Below are 26,751 nucleotides of genomic sequence, written 5' to 3'. Positions count from 1 at the left end.
ACCAACAAAAGAGTAAGAATCGGAAGACTTCTCTTCAGCAACATGAGATGACAAAAACAGAAAATAGAGGACAGCTATTAACATTCCAAAGAAAAATAATTTTCAACTTAGAACCGAACTGTCAAATATGAAAGCACAATGCAAACATTTTTTTTAAAAACACAAGGGCTGAAAAAATTTATTTCCCATTAATCCCTCATTTTATTTCAAGGAACATAGTGTATTATACATTTATATTCATTCTTTCTTCCTTAAAGTAATATGGCAATATATTCCAACAAAAGATTGAAAAAAGAAAACATGTATATTTAGAAAACAGTGGTCCAACCGAAAGAGTGGTAAATTCAACGTTGACAAAGCTATGCAGCAAACCCAACAGACACCAGCTGAAAATGGAGTAAGGAGATGGAGGGATCTAGGATAAAAGGAAAATTCTTTTTTTTTTTTTTTTTTTTTTTTTGAGACGGAGTTTCGCTCACGTTACCCAGGCTGGAGTGCAATGGCACGATCTCGGCTCACTGCAACCTCCGCCTCCTGGGTTCAGGCAATTCTCCTGCCTCAGCCTCCCGAGTAGCTGGGATTACAGGCACATGCCACCATGCCCAGCTGAATTTTTGTATTTTTAGTAGAGACGGGGTTTCACCATGTTGACCAGGATGGTCTCGATCTCTTGACCTCGTGATCCACCCGCCTCGGCCTCCCAAAGTGCTGGGATTACAGGCGTGAGCCACCGTGCCCGGCCAAAAGGAAAATTCTGTGCAATAAATAGTGAGATTGAGATTTGATGGGAAGAATGATGATATGAAAAAAAAAATGCAAGAAAAAGCAGGGAGACGAAAAGCAACTAAAAACTCCAGGAAATACAAAAACCTACACAATAAAGCAATGATTCAAATATGAAACAACTAATCCAAACTAGAACAACTACTCAAAATCAGAATCAGAAAACAGTAGGTTTCACGAAGATAAATGAAATGGGTTGTAAGCAATATAAAGAAAGATTGAGAAGCTTTTTTGAAAGGCTTAAGATTCTTCTGTCTAGTTTTTTTTTTTAAGCACCAGAAACTCAAGGAAAAACAAAAAGTCATTTCAAACCTATAATCCACATATGAAGCAAACTAAATGAGACACAACTTTGAGCAACTGGTGGCATTCAGGAAAGGGCTCTATTTGAACATCTCTTGTGAGTAGCGTGGGATCATGACGCTGGAAATATAGGGAAGGAAACAGCTCTGCAGTGAACAATACTTCCCTACTCACAATAATGCAAAAGCTGAATGTTGTTTTCCAACAATTGGAATCAACCTGCAATAGAGCATGGAAAACTTAATTTGATGACAGAATGGATAAAAATGCGATCAGTCTTGACAGTGTCAAAGTAAAACTACAGGCAGTTCAAGTTGGGAGTCAGAAAGGAGACAAGAATGGAGAAGAACAGGTAGCAATGGGTGGGGAAAGAACAGGTCATTACTACTTGTCATAAACCCTGTGCTTCCTCAGGCATTACTTTAAGTAAAAATATTTTTTAATTTTTTAAAGACAAAGTTGGTACCACTGGCTAATGCTACAAAGGGGTCAAGTGAGAAGGAGTTAGATTTGGCCTGAAGATCATGGTGACACTGGAAAGGACCATTTCAGTGGCCTATCGGAATGGGATTCAGAGCACAATGGGCTGGGGAATGAATGGGAAATGTAGACCTAAAAAGAACAATTACACCCAGCAGAATGCCAAGGAAAGGAAAGAGGAGAACGCTTGCTAACAGGAGGAATTAAAAGCAAAGGGAAGCTTGCTGTTGCTATTTTTATTTATAAAGAAGAAACTTGACCATATTTTTTACTTGAATGAGGTGAAAAGGTGATGAAATCCAGAAGACAGGATGAGGAGTCAAACTTGGACAAAAGAAAGGATATCCACCATTTCGAAATAAGAAATGAGGTGGGGTAGACTAGAGAAGAAGGCAGAAAACTGGCAGGATTACAGAGCTTCTGTCCTCTAAAATGATCAAAGCAAGAGCTAGAAGAGCCTACAGAGTTGGTGATTTCAGAAAGCAGAACAAGAAAAGGATTGGTTCTTGGGTAAATGGACTAAGCTGACAAGACTAGTAGTATGGTTGAAAGCACATTTGTATTTGAAAATCATGTTATTTTGCCTCATCTGTTGGTTGAGTTATTCTTCACGAAAATCTTTTAGTGTAACCTGGTATCTGGATCTAAGAGTATCTCTGAAGAATGATCAAGGAAAACAAAGTGTTGCTTCTTTACAGAATGTCCTACAGCAAGTTAGTATTAAGGTAGTAACAACAGTGACAGCTGTGTACCATCTCATTTTAAGACCTTCTAAAGCTACAAGATGAAAGGAACTTCTGCTCATTTGAGACCCAAACACTTTTTTTTTTTTGAGATGGAGTCTCGCTCTGTCACCAGGCTTGAGTGCAGTGACGCTATCTAGGTTCACTGCAACCTCTGCCTCCTTGGTTCAAGGGATTCTCGTGCCTCAGCCTCCCGAGTAGCTGGGATTACAGGCACACACCACCATGCCCCACTAACTATTGTATTTTTTGTAGAGATGGGGTTTCACTATGTTGGCCAGGATGGTCTCGATCTCCTGATCTTGTAATCCGCCCGCCACAGCCTCCCAAAGTTCTGGGATTACAGGCATGAGCCAGCACACCCAGCCAACATTTCTAAACAACAGCATCCTATTTCACTCAACCAGCATTTATTAATACAACATATGCAATTCTCACAATCTTACACAGGAAGTACAATGACTCGTACTTTACAGATAATAAAGAGAGATTCAGTGTCTCGCCTAAAGTGACTGAGCCAAGATTCTAGCCCAAAGCTGTTAGATTCCAAAGTATATATGCCATGTGTAAAGCACACGCATTAAAACCAAATTTGAAGTGTGTTTTGGCCACTCTCAGTCCACTTGGAAAAAAAAATCAGATAGAATTTTGAACACATGAAAATTAGCTGAGATTTAATTCACTGATCCAATCTTGGGTGATCAACGTTAAAATGTACATGCCAAAATCAGTGCTTTAAATTTTGGGAAAAATCTAATAGCATTCTCTTCTTTATGATTACGAATTAAGACCAGTACACCCAGCATCATAATTCTAAAACTACTTTTTCACCTTTGTTCTTTCACTAATCAATCTAATTAACATGGTAGGTTGTTATTTTGGCTACTAAATATTACAAATAGAAAGCCATATTTATGACAAATTTTATAACTATACTTTGAGTAAGTACATCAAATGTATACGCAAATTAGCAAATAAATTGGTGACTTTATACTGTGGATGCCTTAGCAAAATTCACCCATGATTTTTGCTTTTTTTTTTTGTTTATTTCCGTTAGTAGCCTTCCATGTTACAGCAATTTCTCCTCTGGGCATTTATGCTGAGGAAACAGTGGTATGCTACTCTGTGACAGCCTTGCCCTAAATAACCTGAAGCCACAGATAGACTTTAATAAAATGAGAGTATGTTTCTCCTCCAAAGATTGCATTTTAAAACAAGTTATACTCAAAGCCCTAATTTTAAGACTATAAAATTCGATGACTTCATTGAAAATAAAACAACAGCTGATGTTTTGAAGCCAACTGACCAGTTTTTAAAAGACCTGGGAATAAAACTAAATCTGTGATGACTACAGATAGACATGGATCACTGCTAAGGTAGCCCCAGCTTGGGAACACTGGGATGTCAGGAAAAAACGCCAGTGAGCTTAAAGGGAAGGATTTATTGGGGAGTTTCCACTATGTGTCCTGGATTACTGGAACATGAGACAGTCCGGCTCTAGTGTAACCACCATTGTTTACAATTCCCGAGGCAATTTGAAGCGCCACGATTTCAACAATGGCATCAATTAACTACAAAGTTTTGAGTAATGCAATCACAGTGATTTACCACTTCGCACAAATGCGTTTCTAGCTTATAAACAGGCTACCCGTGACCCATTTTATCTCACACATAATTGATATAATGAATGCACAGCTTAGTAATGCCCTGCATTTTAAAGTTAGAAAGCAAGTTTTTAGCCTTGAAATAAAATTTTACATCCATCATCTCATTTAATCCTAAACCACTTTATTAGTCTACAATCACTGGATTCTACTTACTCCTGTACTTGGTAGGCCTTACTCATTGGTCTTACCTGTCTCTTTTTGTGTGTGTTTTTGTTGTTGTTGTTGCCTTTGTTTTGAGACAAGGTTTTGCTCTGTGGCCCAGGCTGCAGCGCAGTGACGTGATCATTACTATAGCTCTCTGCCTCCATCTCCCAGGCTCAAGTGTTCCTCCCATCTCAGCCTCATGAGTAGCTGAGACCACAAGTGTCTGCCACTATGCTCAGCTAATTTCCTTGTGTTTTTGTAGAGACAGGGGTCTTATGCTGCCCAGGCTGGTCTTGAACTCCTGAATGCAAGCAATCTTCCCGCCTCAGGCTCCCAAAGTGCTGGGATTGGTGTGAGCCACCACACCTGGCCTGGTGTTAACCTTGTCTCTACAAGTCTTTCTTTTATTACTGCTTATTCACATACACCCTCTTATGCATCTTTTCGGCTAATGTTTCTATGCTTTCCTTCTGCGGCGGCTCACCCACTCCTAGGTTATGTTCACGCTCTGTTTATTATTCTGACCTACACTTTGGACTATACATTCTTATCTTGATCATTTCTATTTTATTGAAATCCAAATCTCACTTCTAAGATTAGCTTTCTTCTATGTTACCCTAATGTAATTGCTCTGTATTTTTACACATGAACTGCTTTGCCTTAGTTCTCTGTTAAAACCTTCACTCTTTAAGAGTTACCAATAACATTGGTCGCATTCAAATTTTTGCTTCTACGGTCTTAGCAATATATTTTATTATACCCAAACTTTTCATTTTCTATAAGGTTCTACTTTCTGATTACTCACCTGACTCTTTTCTTTCCCATCTTTACCCTGGTTTTTAGCTGCTCGAATTTTCCCGTTACATCCTGTTCTTCTTCAACCTATCCACTGAAAAATTCTGATTTTTGGCTGTGTACAGTGGCTCACGCCTGTAATCCCAAAACTTTGGGAGGCCGAGGCAGGCAGATTACAAGGTCAAGAGATTGAGACCATCTGGCCAACATGGTGAAACCCTGTCTCTACTAAAAAAACAAAAAATTAGCCGGGCGTTGTGGCACACATCATAGTCCCAGCTACTTAGGAGACTGAGGCAGGAGAGTCACTTAAACCCAGGAGGCAGGAGGTTGTAGTAAGCTGAGATCGCACCACTGCACACCAGCCTAGCAACAGAACGAGACTGATCCAAAAAAAAAAAAAATTCTGATTTTTGAGAAATTTACCTAAATTTTATTTATCTTTTATTTTCTAATTTATTCACTGTACCATTGTGGAAACTGAAATTAAGCAGAATTACTAATCTTGTCAACTAAAAAGTTTAGAACAAACATACACAAAAATGTAAAATAAAAGAAAAAAACAGGCTGGGCACAGTGACTCACACCTGTAATCCCAGCACTTTGAAAGGGCGAGGTGGACAGATCACCTGGGGTCGAGAGTTCATGACCAGCCTGACCAACATGGTGAAACCCCGTCTCTACTAAAAATACAAAATTAGCTGGGCATGGTGGCGCATACCTATAATCCCAACTACTCAGGAGGCTGAGGCAGGAGAATCGCTTGAACCAGGGAGACAGAGGTTGCAGGGAGACAGAGGTTGCAGCGAACCGAGATCATAGCATTGCAATCCAGCCTGAGCAACAAAAGTGAAATTCCATCCCCAAAAAAGAAAAAACAAATAAATATTCATTCTGCTTATCTAGTGTTAGCCTTATAATCCAATGACCTTGCGTCAAACTGACTTTTCTCTATGTATCATCAGTAGCACCCTTCAAAGTCTACGAAATCACAAAGTTATATTAGGAGACAAAAGAAATAAGGCATAGGTATAATCCATGCACATGTTAAAATGACACACTGCCCAAGAGTTTTCCCTCATAAAAGTAAACAACTCTTCTAAAAGAGAACTATAGGCTGGACACGGAAGCTCATGCCTATATCCCTAGCACTTTGAAAGACAATCTTGCCAAGATGGCGAACCTCCATCTCTACCAAAAAATACAAAAATTAGCTGGGTATGCTGGTGAGCGCCTGTAATCCCAGCTACTCGAGAGGCTGAGGCATGAGAATAGCCTGAACCCAGGAGGCAGAGTCTGCAGTGAGCCAAAATCATACCACTGCTCTCTAGCCTGGGCAACAGAGGGAGACTCGGTCTCAAAAAAATAAATAAATAAAGGCAATTACACATGTGTATACCATACAAGTGGGTCTGCTCCCAAGCTAAAGATTTGTTAGGGGCTTTATACAGCTAATAATTAAAACTTTAGAACCCTGGCTTCTTTCTTCAAAGTGAGTCTTAGGCTATAATACTGAACATTCCACAGGAATAAATGAAGAGGCCTTTAGGAACCAATGATGACACATGTCAAGATCTGCGAGATATAATTAACTCAGCTTTTGCACCTGCGGGTAAAGCAAACCCAAAAAATGGGAACTTAAGCAAAGCAACACATTATGTCTTCCCCTAAATACCAGAAAACAACAACTGACCATCAAAATACTTCTGACAGACAACAGCAACACGATAATCAGTCTTTGGGATCAAAACAAAACAGAAAAGACTTAACACCCATAGTAAACAAAAACTTTAGGTTGGAGAAAGTAATAGTGGCACAACAGAAGAAATACCTGTGTAATAATCTTCTACCACACTCTTATTACTAGAGATTTTCATGCAGATAATAAATATCAAATCAATGATGACCTAGGAAGACACCATTCAGTGGGTTTTGTCCTTGATTTCCCAGGTCTCTTTTCTCCGAAAAAGGAAATTATGTAACTTTATACAGACAAATATCTAGAATAAAAATAAATACTGTACCCTCTCTTTCTAACCAAAGTTTAATTTTCCATTTGTTCTTAGGTAATATTACCATTTATTTTATTTTTTGTTTTTTTTAAGACGGGGTTTCAGCATGTTGGTCAGGCTGGTCTTGAGCTCCCAACATGAGGTGACCCGCCCGCCTTGGCCTCCAAAGTGCTTGGATCACAGGTGTGAGCCACCATGCCCAGCCAATATTACCCTTTAAAATGGTCCTTTCCACTGGCTATTCAACATGGAGGTGAAAACTTTAAATCTTAAAAAACAGTATCAGTTCATACTGATGGACTAAAATAAATCAGAGTATGCTTATTATGAATAAAGGATAGGGCTCAATACTCCAAAGTCATTTTATTCTCACTACAAAAAGATACCTGTGTTTTCCTTACCAGTGATAAAATAAGAGACAGAAGTCAAAAATGGAAAGCAGAAGAGTCGTACACAGAGGTCTTTGAAATGACGCAAAATATATTCGCTTCTAGACAATTTTTCATGGAATTAAGTTTGGTACATCACGGGTTTGTCTGTTTGTCTGAGACAAAGTCTCACTCTGTCACCCAGGCTGTACATTATGTTTTATATACTTGTTCTTCTTAAGACTACAGGTTTAAATGCCAGTATAGATAATTTACATTTACCTACAAAGCCTGGTAAGCTATCAAATGCCATGCAGCTTAGTGTAGGAGGTTGAGAGCCATTCTACAAAAAGTAATGCTTATTTTTAGAGTAAACACATAAGGTTTTTAATAAAACAAATTCATACTTAGTTGTTCTCTAAGCCATCCCGAAATTCCCAGGCACAGTCATATCTGGAGAGACAACTGCTAAATGGGAAGGGCCCTGAAATGTTCACCCTGCTAAATGCCTGGTTTTCTTTTCTCCCTTTACCTGATAATGAGCCTGGGCTTGCTGTGCAGAGTTCAAGGTGACATTGCAGAGTCTGCAGTACAGGGGCTTACATAGCTCCTCCAGGGCACAGTCTTGCTCCCCTCCCTTAGAGAACTCTTCTTCCCCTGCAAGAGGCAAGGAAGCCTCCTGCCCAGACGGCTTCTGTGGTGGAAGCTGCAAGGTTCCTGCAGGCCTGGTGGCCACTGACATAGGAGGAGAGGATGCGGGCTGCTTAGGTGGAAGAAGCACAGCGTGCTGCAGGAGGATCATTGGGTGGGAAAGCCTTGGGCATAATCCAGCAGGTGATGAGAAGAAAGGTCTTCAAATCTGAATCAACAGCAAAACAACAAAAACAAAACCTCACTTAAAAATGAGACTTCAGCAATGTAACATGTAAATGACAATATAATCGGACCCTTTCCTGCACTTGTCCAAACCCAGCTTTGGAACTTCTTTCCTCACCTAGCAGACCTCCCCTGCCCGTTAATTCATATTGACACAGTGCTCTTCCACTGAAAATGGCTTCCTTTTGCTTGGCACAGTTCCAACTGCTATTCCTCTGGCCCATGAACATTAATAGCATTGCATCCACAGCTAATTAAATCCAAAAGTCACATGGCTGAAATGGACATCAAAGGTCACCTAGTCCAGACCCCTTCCCTCAGGCACACTTACTTAAACACTCTTAATGATAATCACAGACAAAAATACCACTAACCGGCCGGGCACGGTGGCTCACAACTGTAATCCCAGTTTTGGGAGGCCGAGGCAGGTGGATCACCTGAAGTCAGGAGTTCAAGACCAGCCTGGACAACACAGTAAAACCCCATCTCTACTAAAAATACAAAAATTAGCCAGGCATGGTGGTGGGCACCTATAATCCAGCTACTTGGAAGGCTGAGGCAGGAGAATCTCTAGAACCCGGGAGGCAGAGGCTGCACTGAGCCAAGATCGTGACACTATGCTCCAGCCAGGGAGACAGAGCAAGACTCTGTCTCAAAAAAACACCACCAGCTAAAAATCTTAGCAAACATCTCTTCCAACCAACCAATATTGAAGAGTGAATAAAAGAATATCACCTCGCAGAATCCTTAAAGCACTCACATAGAGTTAGCTAAAATTTCAAAGAACTCTAGGAATAGCCTAAAGTATGACAGAAATAAATAAAATGTGTTCCTTCTGATCAACTAGTGATATTTAAGTAGTTGAGCAAATGTAAAGTAGAGGTGGCAAACAGCTGTGGGCACATACAGCCACATATGTGCTGTTCGGAATATACAGTTTTGTTTTCATTTTTTAAGTTGTATTAGTTGTTAACATATAAGAATCAAGAGATTCGTGGCTTCTCTTGATAAAAGGATGATCTGGCATCACTTGACCCACATTCCTATGTGGGTCACAATTAGCTAGTGTTCAGAGGCATTTTGCCTTGTAGCCAGACCTGTCTTCTCCTGAATACCTCAGTCTCCACTCAGCTGTGGCCTGTACTTGTTACTTGCCTGTTCTCTGAAGGTTCTTGAGTTTATGGTCCTACCTCATATAGCCTTAGATTATATTTATGAGTCCCCTATAAAATCCAAATATTTTCCTTCCTTCTCTAGGTAAATTACCTACACAAAATAAGATTATCAAGGAAATGGCCAGTGGAGTAATGGATCGCACTACCATAAGCCCCAGTATAACTCCAGTTCCTCAGTCTTCAGGCTATTTCTTTCCCTCCACCTTTTTAATAACTGATAGTCTCTATTCTAATTCCCTCTGAAAAGACCCAAAATGTTCCTCTCCCTCTTCAATCTTTACCCATAATTTCTCCTGCCTCCCACCCAGATGGCATTGTCTAACCCCGAGTGTCTCAAAATGAACCACAGTACACACTTTGTGTTCCCAAGATTCTAATTAACCCAAATTAGGACCCTTATTTCAAAATCCACAATTCCTTCCACTCTCTCAATACAGTATTATTAAAACCTCTTCTCTTGGTCAATACAATATGGCTATTTTAAGCTGCTGAAATTTTCCATCTGCAATGGAAATGTGTACATTATGGCAATAACAGAATTACTAAAAGGAATCAAGTAAATTTTGAAAAGTTAAAGCCTATTCTACCACATTTGATAACTACACAGCACCTGTATATCAAGCAACAACTTTCATACGAAATTTGGGGTGGGGAGGCAACAAAGGAAATCAGTGTGATGGGAAAATAATGCAGTTAAGGGAAAGTGCATAATTACTAGTCACAGAATCTAACAATACTTCTCATTAATCACAAAATTTAGAAAAATGATAATACTATTTATTTTTTAAGCAGAAGGGTACTGCCCACATGTCTGGGAACATAAGAGCAATATAGAGTTTGAACATTTAAAAAGTCAGGTTCTCTGTATGGCATTATTTCTCTTAATTGAATTAAGCAAAGATATCCAGAAAGCAAAGACAGATATGGTCATTTTAGACAAGAGAACTAAGTAGACAAAGAACAGGTTTTCAAAAAGTTACTATCTAATAATAATTCATAATGTTAAAAAGCTACACATACAACCTGTACGAGTCACACTGCCATAAACATGCTGCTAGTTCATTAGTGAGAAGGTGGAGAGGCGGTGTTTAAAAAATCTGGGTAAAGGAAATCAGCAATATAAACAGAAAATCAAATGCTACCAATCGCCAAGGCATGTCTGGACTTGTTTTATGAAAGCTCACTTTCACTGTAGGAAATTCTAGCATGTGTCTCCCCCAGTGTTATCCACAGGTTTCCCTCGAAATAAAGGTCCTTCTCAAAGCACGGAAGTACAGAAGGCCTCCTACCAGAGATGATAAAGTTACCTGATTTAAAGAAAACATTCTTGCCAAACACAGATTTACCCATTAGCGCATTTTATCTTTATAATTTTTAAAGAGTAGCTTGATATTCCAAATTTGCTTCTTGTCACATTTAACAACACAATGTCAACTCCTCAAAACAGATCTATATATGACAATTACATCAAATGAGTACACCTGCAAACAAAAATTAGCATAAAATATAAATCCTGGATAAAAGCAAGCCTTCAGCGAATGCACGAATGATGGAAGCATGCCACTCAGATCTGCGCGGCTGCTGCACGGTGTAAAACGGGCGAACTGGGGGCGGACATGCTCGCAGCGGCACAGACGCAGGGTTCAGGCCGGCTGCCGTCCGGGTCTGGAAAGGAGCTGAGACGACACGAAAGAAAACGCCTCACAATGAACCCGTTTAAAGGAACGGCCGCGGCGTACTTAGTTGTCACGCCTGGCCGGGGGCCTGCTCTCCGCATTCCGGACAGCGTCTTCCTCATTTGGGGAAACTGAGGCATGAGACTGGAATGAAGGAACGGGTCAGCGGCGCCCCAGCAAACGGGGCTCTGCAGCCGGAACTGTGGACGCGGGGCCGAGGCGGCGCGCCCCGCCCGGAGGTCCCCGGAGCGCAGCGGAGCGCGGGACGAACAGAGCCCCCGAGGCCGCGGCCGCGCGGGGCGGGCTCCACAGGGCGCTGCGGGGAGGCCTCGGGCGGCGCCGGCCCCGGAGCCACGTCCCCTCACACCGCCGGGCGCGCCGGCGACACGCCGACCCCGCTCTCGCCTCAGCGCGGTCAGGACACCGCCGCGAAGGCGGAATCCCGCGGCTGCCACGGGCCGAGGCGGCGGCGCGCACGGAGGTCCTGCCGGTCCACGTGAAACGCCCGAACCCGGCGCCCCCGTCCGCAGACGGCGCCGGCGCGTCACGTGGGGAGCCGGGGAGACGCCGCCGCGGGGGACCCGCCGGCCCCGAAACCCCGCGCTCGCGTCGCCCGCACTCACCGGAGCCCCCGCGCGCCCGGCTCGGCCCGGCTCGCCCCCGCCTCTCCTCGGAGCCACTTCGCCCGCCGCCGCCGCTGCCGCGCCCCCGCCGCAGCCCGAGCCTGACTGTCAAAACTCAGCCGCCGCGACCCGCAGGGAAACAGCTGCAGGAAGTGACTGCGGCTCCGGGCGGCGGAGGAGGAGACTGCGCGCCGGCCCGGCGTCGCCACTGCGCATGCGCCGGGCGGAGCCGGCCCCGCGTCCCCAGAGGGCGGCGCGTGCTCCCCCGCCACGGCCGCGGGCGCAGGGGCGCGGGGCGCGCGGGCACGAGTGGGAGGCGGGGGGCTCCCCCGCCCGTCTCAGCAGGCGGACCACGAGAGCGTTCCGCGGACGCCCCGGACGGCTGAGCCTGGGCAGAGCCTTTGCAGCCCCCACCTCCCGTCGCCGAGATCCGAGCGCTCTCACTGGATCCGTCCCTCAGCCTGCGGTTGGCGGTCGCGGCGGCGGAGTGACTCCTGGAAGCCGCTGTGTCCGCGCTTCCGCCGCAGGATGGAGGGAGAAGAGCGTGGCCGCCCGCCCCGTGGCCGCCCGCCCGGTGGCCGCCCTCACACGAAACGCCGCCACCACCCACACGCCCTCCCTGCCCAGGCCACAGTGAGCGGGGATGGAGGTCCCTCCTGCCCCCCCGAGGCCCACCCGCAGGGCAGGGAGGACCCGGAAGAGTGGCCGGCGCGGGGTGTCACCCCTTCACAGCCAGCGTGGGGGGCGCGCTGAGGAAATGCCGGCTCGAACTTGGAGTGTAAACTAACCCGCATGAAGATCTGCCGGGGCGTTATCTTTGTGGCGAACTGTAACCAATTTACTACTTTGAGAGTTCAGCTCAGTGCCGTTAAGTATATTCACATTACTGTATGGCTATTTTATAAATCACGAATTAAAATGCCAAGGAGATCTAAGCATAGTAAGATGTGGCCTCGTAGCAGGGAAACAACTGCAGGCAATTAAAGCTGTTTCTTTGGCTGAAACGCGCACCAATCCAATACCAACAAGAACAAACCATAAATGACTTCGTAAGTGTAGTGATACTTTAACACTCACACACAGCGTACGCCAGCCCTTTAAGGAGAGCAAGCCATCATCTGAATTGTTTTTCCAGCTGTGTGTGTACATTTACCTTATGTGTCACTATTTTAAAGTTTCTAAAGTAAAAAATGCTGCTAAAATCCACTCTCCGGCCCTTTTCTATATGGCCCTTAGCCAGTCTTAGAACTTCGCAGTCCACACTCCTTAGGACCACAACTAGGCCTTGGGGAGCCTCTTCGATCTGACCTTCCACGACTCTCCTCATTTTAGTCACAGCCCCATCCATGCCTTTTAATTTCCTGCCTCTGTATTTTAGCTATATCTGCATCTTGAGTGCAAAATGCTTTCTCTCACCTTGGCGCGGTGGCTTACGCCTGTAATCCCAGTACTTTCAGAGGCCAAGGTGGGCGGATCACCAGGTCAGGAGTTCTAGACCAGCCTGGTCAATATGGTGAAACCCCATCTCTACTAAAAATACAAAAATTAGCCAGACATGGCGGCGCACGCCTGTAATACCAGCTACTTGGGAGGCTGAGGCAGAAGAATCGCTTGAACCGGGGTGAGCTGAGATTGTGACCCTGCACTCCAGCCTGGGTGACAGAGCGAAACTCCATCTCAAAAAAAAAAAAGCTTTCTCTCCCCTCCCCTTGCATTACCAAACCCCACCTATCCTTCCAGGCCACTTCTTCCATGAGCTCCCACAGCACTTTCTCTGCACACCTTGATGACACTATTTGTCGTCCTACATTATAATTAAGAGATATTTCCTCTGCCCTACAAATACCTTGAGTCCAGGAAGTATAAATGTCTTGGGGTTTTCAAATTTTATGTTTCATAGTTTGATGCATTCTTGTCCATCAGGATGAAAAAAACTGAACAATTTCATGCTCTCTGGCCCTGCTCACATATTCTTCTCAGACAGCTAGGCCATTTCCTTCCCTGTCTCAGGGAGAAAAAAGAAGGCAATCATCTGATGCTTGGATAATAGACATTTGAAGCTCATGGCAGTGACAGTAGTCTCATAAGTCAGTGCCTGTGGTTTAGAATTAGCTGGACTTCATGAGTTTCAGCACCTGAAGAGCTGAAAGAAAAAAAAAAGCCACAAACAATATATTCATCGCTTTTGCTGTTAAAAAAAAAAAAATCAGTGTGTGATGGCCACAAAGGTTTACTTCTTACTTGTATTACATGCTGGGTTAGCTGAGGTTCTGCTCCATGGGGCTTCTCAATCCAGTCCCCAAGCTGAAGAAACTCCCTCTATGTGGGACTTGGCAATTCTCAAGGGAGATGGGAAGAGCCAGAGAGCTGTTAGAAACTTGTGAAGCCTCTTAAGGCTGCTTCTCCAACGTCTCTTGACATGTCTCCTCAAATCCCGTTGGCCAAAGCCTTTCATATGGCCAAACCCCAAGTAAACAGAGAAGTCTACTTGTTTCATAGGCAAATCACATGGCAATGGGCATGGATTCTAATTTTTTTGGAGTGGGGGTTGTGTGGTTAATTGTAAACAATAATGCAATCTGCCACAAAGATGGGGAAACCAATTTTCTCTCCCAAGAGATATTGGTGTATGTCCCAAAGAAAGGCCTATAAACCCCCACCCACAAGCCATACACACTCAGTCCTAGGGATTCGTTTGAAAGAAACTGGAGCTAGAAATAACAGAATTCCCACATGTGTTTGAAGATCTAGGGACTGAGGGCATCTGAGCTATGTTCCCAGTGGGGACCAGAAAAGCAGTCAAGGTCTGGGGTTTCCCTTCAGTAAACCAAAAGGAAGTAGGGTGTTAGCCTGAACTGTTTGAACAGAGGACTGCCCCTAAACTTGTTTTGTTTTGTTTTGTATTTATGGCATTAAAGACCATTCAGGGGAGCTGACAGAGAGCTGTAGGGGGCTGATGAGCCTACAGGTCAGAAAGAGGAAGGACAGCACTGAATGAACAGATCGCTGATCTGATAGCAGAGAAAAAATAGACACCAACTATTGAGGCCAACGCCCAGGGGTGTTTGCACTGATGCCTACTTCCTCTTGCCACCTGCCTCCCCACTCCACTCAACCCCACCCGAAATTTTAAGGTTATCCTCAGAAAAATAAGGGGAAACAGATAATTTTGAAGTGATTACATGTTAGCCAGAAATGATTTGGAGACAGGAGAGTTTTGTGGGTAATGGAAGTACATGTGGAATTGACTTTTTTTTCTCTCTCTTTAAAAAGAACAGGATCTTAACACTGAGACTAATTTTAATTATTTTTTAAAATAAATATTTTTATACACTGAGTTTCATGATCTGGTATAGCATAACCAGTACATTGGTATGACCATAGTTGATTGCATAAATGTATGAATGAATGAGGAATTTATTTTCTCCATTCTGTAACAGGCATTACAGTACCTGACAATGTACTTCAGAGCAATGTTTCCTTTTTATAATATAACTATTATATGGGAAACTCTCTGAATTTATCAGATGGGAACTCTCATATTAAAATAAGGATAATTATTTTTCATTATGCTAGATCCTATACTGAGAAAATCTACATCTGTATTTATTTACCAAGGAAATGGTCCTAACACACTTACTTTTGGTGGCATGGCTTGAGTTTTTGGGAATTTCTCCAGAAATCTACATGACATACTCACAATCAGAGGAGAGAAACACTCATCCTTCTCCATGGACTGGTACAATTTGTCAGGTCAGATCCTCTCTTGTTGGGAATTTGTGTATTCCTTTAAGACGCCACATATGTTTTCTCTCATAACACATAATGTGTTCCAGACCAACTTCTTTCTTTAAATCATCAGAGAATGCCTCCAACATTGTCTCTTATAATAACCTCTGTTTTTTAACACAATCTTCCTTATAATTAAAGCAATACATGAAAAATCTCAAATCCAGCAAAATAGTCTCTCATGCATTTTAATAACATTCTAACATTTTTAACCCAAAAATAAAATATGAAGAAATAGTGGAAATATGGCAACAGCAGTCACAATTTTTTTTTCCCTGAATTCCCCTAATTTTAAAAATGGACCTTGAGAAGAATGTGTATTCTGAAAAAAAAAAAGAAGGTTGCCCGGGGTGGGGGGGGTGAAAGGGGCAAATAGCAAAACCAAAGGCCTATAGCCAAGTCTAACAAAATACAGTTGGCAGTTGGGACCACCCACCAATAGCTGTAAGACCTATGAGGCATCAGCAGGAGAAAGTAGAAACAACAGGGCCAGGGCAGACCTGAGAAAAACAAGGTGCTCTCAGCCCCCATATCCACGGGGTTCTGCCTCCACTATTCAACCAACTGTGGATCAAAAATATTTTTTTAAAAATGTAAAAATAATGTAACAATGATTAACAGAGCATTTACATTGTATTAGGTATTATAAGTAATCTACAGATGATTTAAAGTTTACTGGAGGATATACATATGTTATTTACAAATACTATGACATTTTATATCAAGGCAGCTGCAGATTTGGGTATGTTGGGGCCAGAGGGTCCTGAAACCATCCCCCCACAGATACTGAGGGACAGCTGTAGTTGATGGGACTCACGGGAAGCTTGGAGAGCCAATTTGAGAACAGTAACTGGAACTGGAAGCAGCTTTGCACTTCTAAGAGTGGATTCATGCAATGGGTAAGAGGTGAGCTTGGACAGGACTTATAGATCAGATGGTTATGTAACAGGCACTATAGCTTAAAGACATTCAAAGTTAGTTCCTGAGCCAAGTTTGAAGACTAATAACCCTGGAAACACAGACCTCAGGGACGACTGAGAATGTGTTCCTGAGTAGGCTACATGAGACACCGTAGTTATGGGTTCTGTTACATAGAAAGTGAAAGCAGGGGAGTAGTGAAGCAAAGGTGATGTTCCACAGTTCTGACTGGTGCTCAGTGATGTCACACATAAGATAAAGCAAATATGTGGTTAACAAACATGTGTGCCTCAGGGTCCAGAGAGGAATGATTGATTTTATCCTGCCTTTGTGTTTTATCTGATAGACAAGGTTGAAACACAGGACAGACTCCAGCCCTGCAGGTGTCAGTTCAACTTAGCTCATAAACCTAGTTTTTATTACCCATATCTCTAACCTGTAGCTATCTTGAGCTACTTTTAAAATTCGTATTCTAATTTTCCTTTTTCTGACAGACTGAAGCAGTTTGGGGCCTATAAACTCTCAGAACTAACTCCCAAACGGAAGAGAAAGTGCTGGAATCGAATCCAAATGGTATACGCTAGAGAAATAGGAAAAAGAAAGATCCAGAAGAGAGGAAGGAACCAGGAGTTCTCAGAAAGTAAGTCACTGCCTTTGGAAAATGACAGGACAAGAGCAGAGGGAGCTCTGGAGTCTGAATTTAGAAATGAGTCCTGAACCACCGTTTGTCAGCTTCTGATCACGCCTGTGATTCAACTGCCAGCTCGCAAGAACTACAGATGGCAAGGAACACCTTCAGCTATGCTATGGGCCTGAGCTCAGCAAAATCCAGACTATAGGACAACGACCTGATCTCTACAACAAGTTACACAGAAAAGTCGGGGCAGGGAATGAAAGGGGAATGTGGAGACTTTTTTACAGGCGTGAGTCACCGCGCCCAGCCTAAAGTCTTAAAAATATTTTAGGATATGGGGAAAACCAAATTAAGAATGAATGCTGGGTTTCACCATGTTGGCCAGGCTGGTCTCGAACTCCTGACCTCAGGTGATCCTCCAAAAAAAAAAAAAAAAAAAGAATGAATGCTTAGGTGATAAGACATAACAAAAAGAAGAGGTGATTACAATAAAAGTCAGGAGAGTGGTCATTTTTCCCCTGGGGGCAGACGGGGTGTGATTGGGAGAAGAAACCATAGGTTTCTGGGGTAGCTGGCGAATAGTGAGGCACCTTCACTATTCACCAGCTACTCCAGTGTCCTCACTATCTGCCAGCTTACTACTTACTAAATATCAAGCTACGTACTAAATTACTAACTTACTAAATCATAACCATCATCCTTACTACTTATTAAATACTAAACTACTTACTCAATTACTAACTTACTAAATAACCACCATCCTCACTACTCACTAAAGCTTGCTACTGCTGAACAGTAGCGGTCAAGAAATAGAACTTATAATAATGCATTAAACTGTACTTTTTAATGCATTTTTCAATATCTACGTCATATTTTACAATACAGAAACTTTTAAAAACAGAAGAAAACTAACAATACCTCCTTGTAGAAAATGCAAAAAGATATAAACCAGAAAAAGACTTCTCATAGTCACACCATGCTTTCTTTTTAAGTTTGCACCATTTCCTTTCAGGGTTTTTTCTACCCATGTAAAGAAATATATCTTTAGTGAAATTGGATTATGCTATATGTACCATGATTTTTACTTATACCAGAAGTGCTTCCAATAAATAATCCTAGAACATGGCACTTTTAATTGCTTCATAATATTCCATCCAAAGACACAGTAAAATTTAAACATTCACTTATTGTTGGGTATTGAGTTTCTTTCCAATTTCTCACTAAACAGTACCCCACCATTGTTCACCTATCTTGATTTGAATTGATGATGACTTTTATTAAATTAAATTATTATACTATGAAGTTACTAGATCAAAGGGGATGAACACTCTTAAGGCTTTTACTACGTTTTGCCAAATTGGCTTTCCAAGACAGCAGCCCCTCGCCATTTCCACCAGGCCCTTTCAGAGTGTGCTCCACTCTGTTCATACACACTATAGCTTCTTACAGATTCGTTCTTCTTCACAATTTGCTAAGCAACAAAATGGTATGTTGTCATTTTCATGTCTTTAATTATTTAACTTTTAAGTTAGTTTTTGAGAATTGTCTGATTTTGTCCTTTTCTTTTGGAGACTAACATCATTAATTAGGTAGTATGCACTTTTGATAACGTCAACCCATTGTCTCTTTATGTTAAAAGTAGTTCTTCTGGTTTGTTTGTTTGTTTTTTGAGACAGAGTTTAGTTCTTGTGGCACGTTTAGTTCTTTAGTTCTTAGGCTGGAGTCCAGTGGCACGATCTCAGCTCACTGCCACCCCCGTCCCCCAGGTTCAAGTGATTCTCCTGCCTCGGCCTCCTGACTAACTGGGATTACAGGTACCCACCACCACACCTGGCTAATTTTTATATTTTTAGTAGAGATGGGGTTTCACCATATTATCCAAGCTGGTCTCGAACTCCTGATCTCAGTTTATCCACCTGTCCTGGCCTCCCAAAGTGCTGGGATTACAGGCCTGAGCCACCGCACCCAGCCAGTATTTTTTTTACTTACAGAAATTTTAGGCCGGGTATGGTGGTTTATGCCTGTAATCCCAGCACTTTGGAGGCCAAGGCAGGAGAATGCCTTGAGCCCAGGAGTTTGAAACCAGCCTTGGCAATATACTGAGATCTCATCTCTACAAAAAATGAACAAAATTAGGCAGCCATGGTGGGATACACCTGCAGTCCCAGATACTCAGGAGGCTATGGAAGAAGGATCTCTTGCACCCAGAAGGTTAAGGCTACAGTGAGCCAAGACTGGGCCACCGCACTCCAGCCTAGTTGACAAAGCAAGATAAGACAAGTAAGAAAAGGAAGGTTTACTCATCCAATGGGAAGGGAAAGGGGAGGAAAGGAAGTTTTACTCTCTTATAGGCTACAGCTTCTGTGACACTTCTTCTGTGAAGTCAATTCTAACCTTAAAGTTACAGTTACCAGATCCTCCTGGTATATGCCAAGTACCCTATACTTCCCTTCATAGATCTGAAAAATAAGCCAACATAATACCCTGCTCCTGTGCTAAACAATATTAGAACCAAACATAGTTTCCTGTCTTAAGTTAAATGATTCTGAGACCAGCCATACTTTCCTGTACCTACTGTAAAGAAAACCAGAACAAGCAAAACAAAACTTAGTTACCTGCTTCCGGAAATGTTTGCTCCTAAAAGATCGGAATGTGAACCTATGAAAAAAGCTCTTTTTGAGACCTTGCCTCACTGACACTGCCCTCAGGAGGTGCCCACATGGCATGTGAACTAAGAAGTAGATGGTACAAGTTCCAGTCAAGCCTTTAGATGACCACCTCCTGACTTGACTACAACCTCACAAGAGACCCTGAATCAGAACCATCCAATTCAACCAGTCCCAGAGCCCTAACCACAGAGACCATGTGAGGTAATAAGGGTTGTTATAAACTGCTAAGCTTGGGGTGATTTTTTTTTTTTGAGGCAGAGTCTAACTCTGTAGCCCAGGGTGGAGTGCAGTGGCGTGATCACAGCTTACTGCAACCTCCACCTCCCTGGTTCAAGCAATTCCCCTGCCTCAGCCTCCCAAGGAGCTGGGATTACAGGTGTGCACCGCCATGCCCACCTAATTTTTTTGTATTTTTAGTAGTGATGGGGTTTCTCCATGTTAGCCAGACTAGTCTGAAACTCCTGACCTTAGGCAGTCCACCCTCCCTGGCCTCCCAAAGTGCTGGGATTACAGGCATGAGCCACTGCACCCAGCCAGCTTGGGGTAATTTTTTATGAAGAGATAACCAATGTAAGTCCCCCCACTTTTTGTGACCCTTTAAACTATGTATATAGATTACTTTGTTATAAATGTATATCTCTCATTACTAGTTTTTTGTTTATTTTTACTTTCCTTGCTTAGTATTTGTTGTTTATACTTCTTGATTGACTTTAGAATCACATTGTCAAATTCCTCAACTTCCATTGGGATTTCAGTTGAATTTCATCAAATCTATGCATACATTTGTGGATAAGTTAAAATTTTACACTATTCTCTTTCCTAACACTGTACAATGATTCAAAAGTTTCTTTCTCTTCACTAACATTTTGTAATTTTCTTCATTGTAAGTATAATATTTAATATATTATTATTAAAATGGGTAAAGTATGCTTTTTTCTTTAGTGAATGGAATTGATTTTCTTTTATGTAATGTTTCTGGCAGAGAGAAAAATTACCAAAGTCTTGAATTATATTCAAGTGTTTAAAATACTTTATTGTCTACTTGTACTATTGCTAAAATTCTACACTGTTCCTTGTGGGCAGGCCTATCAATACACAAGAGAGAAAATGAATATTTTTAATACAATAGCAATCACAATTCTGTATCCTGTGAGTTATATGATTATCCAATTTAGGTCTCATGATCTGAAAGCAATAGAAATAATTAGCAACTTTCCTAAAATCTTTGTATTCCTTTTCTGGCCCAATATTCTTTTCCCTCTCTCAACCTACACAATTTTTCTGCCACTTGTAAAATTGCTGGAATTAACTTTTGTTTTAATACTGTGTCTCTTATTCAAATTGGTTAGCTTTCATTGTTGCTTTGCCATTGGCATCACTAGTGTGAACTTAATTTTGCATACCCATTATGACAAAGAAAATCAAACCATATTTCACTTTGACGCTCCACCCTTGCAGTCGCAATATTATTTTGAGAAAATGCCTGTTCATTCATGCATCCATACGTTCTTATCTGCATCATTTTGTGTATGTGTTTATCAGTGCTGTCCGACAACAGGAAGAATGATGCATTTATTTAATGTTGGAATGGAAGGATACTACCGTAAAAGCTTGCTTGTCAGGCACTGTACTAGGGGCTTTTATACCCTAGCTCATATCTTCCTCATGTTGACCTAAAGAAAAAAGTGAGGCAAATTTAAGTAGAGAGTTTAATTGGGGCAAGTTGAGGATTGAAACCCAGGAGCACAGAGTTACACATTGCCTTGAATTCCAATTAGCAGCAATTACAAGTAGGTTTATAAAGGAGAAGAGGAGGCATTTCCTATGTTATTTACCAAGAATTTACATTACAAAACATGAGATCCAGTGAAATGGCTCACATCTATAGTCAGCTACTCTGGAGGGAGGCTGAAGTGGGAGGATCCCTTGAGGCCAGGAATTTGAAACCAGCCTGAGCAACACAGCAAGACACCTCCTCTAAAGAAAGAATTTTTAAACTGTTGACAGACTACACACTGTTCTTTGTAACACAAATTCCAGAACATGAAGATAATGAGTGAGGCAGCTAGTCAGGAACAAACGCCTTTAAATAACTGCCCCAAGCACAAGAGGGTGAGGGCATGAGTGGCTGTGGTCCCATATTCATGTTGTTCTGGGCCTAATTTTGTAAACCTGGCATTGCTCAGACTGCTCCGATATATTTTTCTCTTTTCAGCCACAATTCCAATGAGGTAGATATTATTTTACTCATTTTAGAGATGATTCTGAAATGTTAGGTTATAGTTCAAAGTTATTCAGTTTACATCTCTCTGTTTCTCCTTGGTTTCTACTACGTCAGAGCTTTTCAGACTTCAACACACACACAGATCACCTGGCAATCTTTTTAAAGTGCAGATAATGTCTCAGTAGTCTGAGGTTGGAACTGTGAGTCTGCATTTCAAACAAGCTTCCAGGTGATGTCACACTTTTGAGTAGCAAAGCATAGATCACAATGAATTTAAGGCAATATGACTCATTGGAAGGATTACAAACTTTGGAATGTGAGCATCTGAATTCAAATTCGAATGCAGGTACTTACTAGTCTTCTGACTTAGCCTGGATTCTTTCTGAACTTCAGTTCCCTAATCTAAAATGAAGAAAATAAAACCAGCTTCGTAGGGTTGTTCGGTTGAAGAAACAACACATTTCCCGTGCCTAACATGTACTGGAATCTCAATACTGATTTATCTTTTCTTTCCTCGGTAGATTAGAATGTTGCTATCAATCTCCTCGGTATTCAATACGTATATTTTTTGTGACAATGACAGAAACATACTCAAATTGATTTGGTCTGAAGAAACGGAAAGACCCTAAAGATTCTCTAGTAGCCCTACTGCAGGGAAGGCACCAGAAGCCTGGACGTGAGGACTCAGATGCCGCCTGGAGTCTCTCTTGCTCTCTGAGGCGTTGTTGCTTTCTTAGGGCAAATGGAGTTCACTCTGCTTCACTGCAGCCTTGGTTCTTTCACAGAGAAGGAAACATGGGTGCCCAGAGTTCCCAAGGCTTTCAGCGCATGACGTACACCGTCAGGAACCCTGAATCTCTGTGTCTATCATTCTTTTTTTTTAAATTATACTTTAAGTGCTGGTGTACATGTGCTGAACATGCAGGTTGCATAGTTACACACATGCCATAGTGGTTTGCTGTATCCATCACCCCGTCATCTACATTAGGCATTTCTCCTAATGCTATCCTTCTCCTAGCTGCCCACCCCCCGATGGGCCCTGGTGTGTGATATTCCCCTCCCTGTGTCCGTGTGTTCTCATTATTCAACACCCGCTTATGGGTGATAACATGCAGTGTTTGGTTTTCTGTTCTTGTGTCACTTTGCTGAGAATGATGGTTTCCAGATTCATCCCTGCAAAGGACATGAACTCATCGTTTTTTGTTTGTTTTTGTTTTTGTTTTAAAGGTAATCAGTTATTTAATTAGATCATCAGGACATTTAAAATACCAATTTGTGAGGATAAATTCCATTTGTCAGGGCAAACACAGATCGCAGGTAGCCCTGGAGCTGAGAAATAGCTTTGATTTTTGGTAAAATTTGTGCGTCCACAGCTTTCTGATCAATCTTGCGCTGCTCTGTAATCTCTTATTTCTCTTTTTCTGTGTCGAAGATCTCACCTTCCTGGTGTCTGGGCTTTCGCAGCTTCTTCTTCTTGAAGTAAGCATCAGTAAGATGTTTTGGGATTTTTACATTGCTGATATCAATTTTGGTTGAGGTGGCAACGACAAATTTCTGGTGCGTTCTTCGCAGAGGAACTCGATTGAGGACCAGAGGTCCAGTCACAAGGAATAAGCCACTGGCCAGCTGCTTCAGGAAAACCACCCTCTTGCCCCTGTGGCTTCAGTGAGGATGATCAGAATGGCCCCGGGGGTGATGCTGGCTTGGTTTGCTCACGTGCTGACTGAAGGGTTTTTGCCGTGGCTTAACAGCTTTCGAGGCACATCTTTGGTAGGATAATGCCCAGGCATTTTGCGAAGTTTAACCACCCAGGTACCGCCGTTTTTGTCACCACCAACTGGTTTTGTAACAGTTGCAAGAACCTTCTCCTTCTTTTTCTTTTCAACCTTGGATTTAGCCGCTGAGTACTTCCTCTTGTACGTGGCCTTTCTGGAATACATGGCAGATCGGGAATACCTGCCAATTCCTCTGACAAGAACAGGATTGCGGCTGCAATGGGACTTCCCCTTCTTGGGCTTTTTAGCCTTGAGGTTACCCTTTTTCACTTTGCTACCAGCATCAGCCTTCTTGGTTTCAGGCTTCTTCTCTTTAGTATCCGGCGTCTCAACTTTTTCACCCGCCATCTTGCAAGATGGGAAAGAGAACTAAGGCCCCGGCTTCCGGTCTATCGAACTCATCGTTTTTTATGGCTGCATAGTATTCCATGGTGTATATGTGCCACATTTTCTTTATCCAGTTCATCCTTGATGGGCATGTGGGTTGGTTCCAGGTCTTTGCTATTGTAAACAGTGCCGCTGTGAACATATGTGTGAATGTGTCTTTATAATAGAACGATTTACAATCCTTTGGGTATATACCCAGTAATGAGGTTGCTGGGTCAAATGGTATTTCTATTTCTAGATCCTTGAGGAATCACCACACTGTCTTCCATAATGGTTGAACTAATTTACACTCCCACCAACAGTGTAAAAGTGTTCCTATTTCTCCACATCCTCTCCAGCATCTGTTGTCTCTAGATTTTTTAATGATTGCCATTCTAACTGGCGTGAGATGGTATCTCAACGTAGTTTTGATTTGCATTTCTCTAATGACCAGTGTTGATGAGCATTTTTTCATATGTTTCTTGGCTGCATAAATGTCTTCTTTTGAAAAGTGGCTGTTCATAACCTTTGCCCACTTTTTGATGGGGTGGTTTTTTTCTTGTAAATTTGTTTTAGTTCTTTGTAGATTCTGGATATTAGCCCTTTGTCAGATAGATAGGTTGCAAACATTTTTTCCCATTCTGTTGGTTGCCAGTTCACTCTAATAATTGTTCCTTTTGCTGTACAGAAGCTCTTAAGTTTAATTAGATCCCATTTGTCTATTCTGGCTTTTGTTGCTATTACTTTTGGTGTTTTAGTCATGAAGTCCTTGCCCATGCCGTTGGAGAAACTGGCTAACCATGTGCAGAAAGCTGAAACTGGACCCATTCCTTACACCTTATACAAAAATTAACTCCAGATGGATTAAAGATTTAAACATAAGACCTAACACCATAAAAACTCTAGAAGAAAACCTAGGCAATACCATCCTCTGGTTCTTTTAATCGTGACGTTAGGGTGTTGATTTTAGATCTTTCCTCCTTTCTCTTGTTGGCATTTAGTGCTATAAATTTCCCTCTACACACTGCTTTAAGGTTGTCCTAGAGATTTTTTTTTTTTTTGAGACGGAGTTTCGCCCTTGTTACCCAGGCTTGAGTGCAATGGCACGATCTTGGCTCACCGCAACCTCCACCTCCTGGGTTCAGACAATTCTCCTGCCTCAGCCTCCCGAGTAGCTGGGATAACAGGCACGTGCCACCATGCCCAGCTAATTTTTTGTATTTTTAGTAGAGACGGGGTTTCACCATGTTGACCAGGATGGTCTCGATCTCATGACGTAGTGATCCACCCGCCTCGGCCTCCCAAAGTGCTGGGATTACAGGCGTGAGCCACCACGCCCAGCTGTCCTAGAGATTCTAATACATCGTGTCTTTGTTCTCATTGGTTTCAAAAAACATATTTATTTCTGCTTTCATTTCATTATTTATCCAGTAGTCATTCAGAAGCAGGTTGTTCAGTGTAATATGTGGTAAGTTTCTTAATCTTGTGTTCTAATTTGATTGCACTATGGTCTGAGAGACTGTTTGTCATAATTTCCATTCTTTTGCATTTGCTGGGGAGTGCTTTATTTCCAGTTATGTGGTCAATTTTAGAAAAAGTGTGATGTGGTGCTGAGAAAAATGTATATTCTGTAGGTTTGTTGTGGAGAGCTCTGTATATGTCTATTAGGTCTGCTTGGTCCAGACCTGAGTCCAAGTCCTGGGTATCCTTGTTAATTTTCTGCCTTGTTAATTAGATCTGTCTAATATTGACAGTGGGTTGTTAAAGTCTCCCACTATTACTGTATGGGAGTATAAGTCTCTTTGTAGGTCTGTAAGAACTTGCTTTATGAATCTGGGAGCTCCTGTATTGGGTGCATATATATTTAGGACAGTTAGCTCTTCTTATTGCATTTATCCTTTTACTATTATGTAATGCCCTTCTTGGTCTCTTTTGGTCTTTGTTGGTTTAAAGTCTGTTTTATCAGAGCCTAGGATTACAACCCCTGCTTTTTGTTTGTTTGTTTGTTTGTTTTCCATGTGCCTGGTAAATATTTCTTCATCACTTTATTTTGAGCCTATGTGTGTCTTTGCATATGAAATGGGTCTCCTGAATATAGCACACCAATGGGTCTTGACTCTTTATCCAATTTGCCAGTCTGTGTCTTTTAATTGGGGAATTCAGCCCATTTAAATTTAAGGTTAATATTGTTATGTGTGAATTTGATCCTGCCATTTTGATGCTAGCTGGTTGTTTTGCCCACTAGTTGATGCAGTTTCTTCATAGTATCGACCGTCTTTACGATTCGGTATGTTTTTGCAGTGGCTGGTACTGGTTGTTCCTTTCCATGTTTAGTGCTTCTTCAGGAGCTCTTGTAAGGCAGGCCTGGTGGTTACAAAATCTTTCAGCAGTTGCTTGTCTATAAAGGATTTTATTTCTCCTTTCCTTATGCAGCTTAATTTGGCTGGATATGAAGTTCTGGGTTGAAAGTTCTTTTCTTTAAGGATGTTGAATATTGGCCTCCACTCTCTTCTGGCTTGTAGGGTTTCTGCTGAGAGATCTGCTGTGATTCTGATGGGCTTCCCTTTGTGGGTAACCCGACCTTTCTCCCTGGCTGCCCTTAGCATTTTTTCCTTCATTTAAACCCTGGTGAATCTGACGATTATGTGCCTTGGGGTTGCTCTTCTCCAGGAGTAGCTTTGTGGCGTTCTCTATATTTCCTGAATTTGAATGTTGGCCTGCCTTGCTAGGC

The 26,751-nt window shown here is 42.1% G+C and overlaps 1 protein-coding gene and 1 pseudogene across 6 annotated transcripts in view; both read right to left on the bottom strand.

Moving 5' to 3' along the window:
- ZMAT3 (zinc finger matrin-type 3) overlaps positions 1-11,764 on the bottom strand; it is a 44,059-nt gene extending 32,295 nt beyond the window's left edge. Inside the window, exons 1-2 of one of the 5 annotated variants that reach the window (XM_032298533.1) lie at positions 11,646-11,764; positions 7,828-8,154 (exon numbers count right to left, since the gene is read on the bottom strand). In XM_032298533.1, the coding sequence (XP_032154424.1) occupies positions 7,828-8,097 (270 nt within the window). In that variant the 5' untranslated portion in view covers positions 8,098-8,154; positions 11,646-11,764. Of the gene's footprint in view, positions 1-7,827; positions 8,618-11,085; positions 11,197-11,645 lie in introns of those variants that run through there. The other 4 variants (XM_032298534.1, XM_032298536.1, XM_032298532.1 and 1 more) reach the window with 4 other exon arrangements.
- Positions 11,765-23,282: 11,518 nt separating this feature from the next.
- LOC116564676 lies at positions 23,283-24,041 on the bottom strand (annotated as a pseudogene). The gene has a single exon (XR_004275037.1). The product of XR_004275037.1 is annotated as a 60S ribosomal protein L6 pseudogene (transcript).
- Positions 24,042-26,751: the final 2,710 nt, after the last annotated feature.

Source organism: Sapajus apella, unplaced genomic scaffold (genome assembly GCF_009761245.1).
Source record: "Sapajus apella isolate SASKATOON/1434 unplaced genomic scaffold, GSC_monkey_1.0 scaffold38, whole genome shotgun sequence".
Lineage (NCBI taxonomy): Eukaryota > Metazoa > Chordata > Mammalia > Primates > Cebidae > Sapajus > Sapajus apella.
This window is presented reverse-complemented; position numbering and strand designations above follow the sequence as displayed.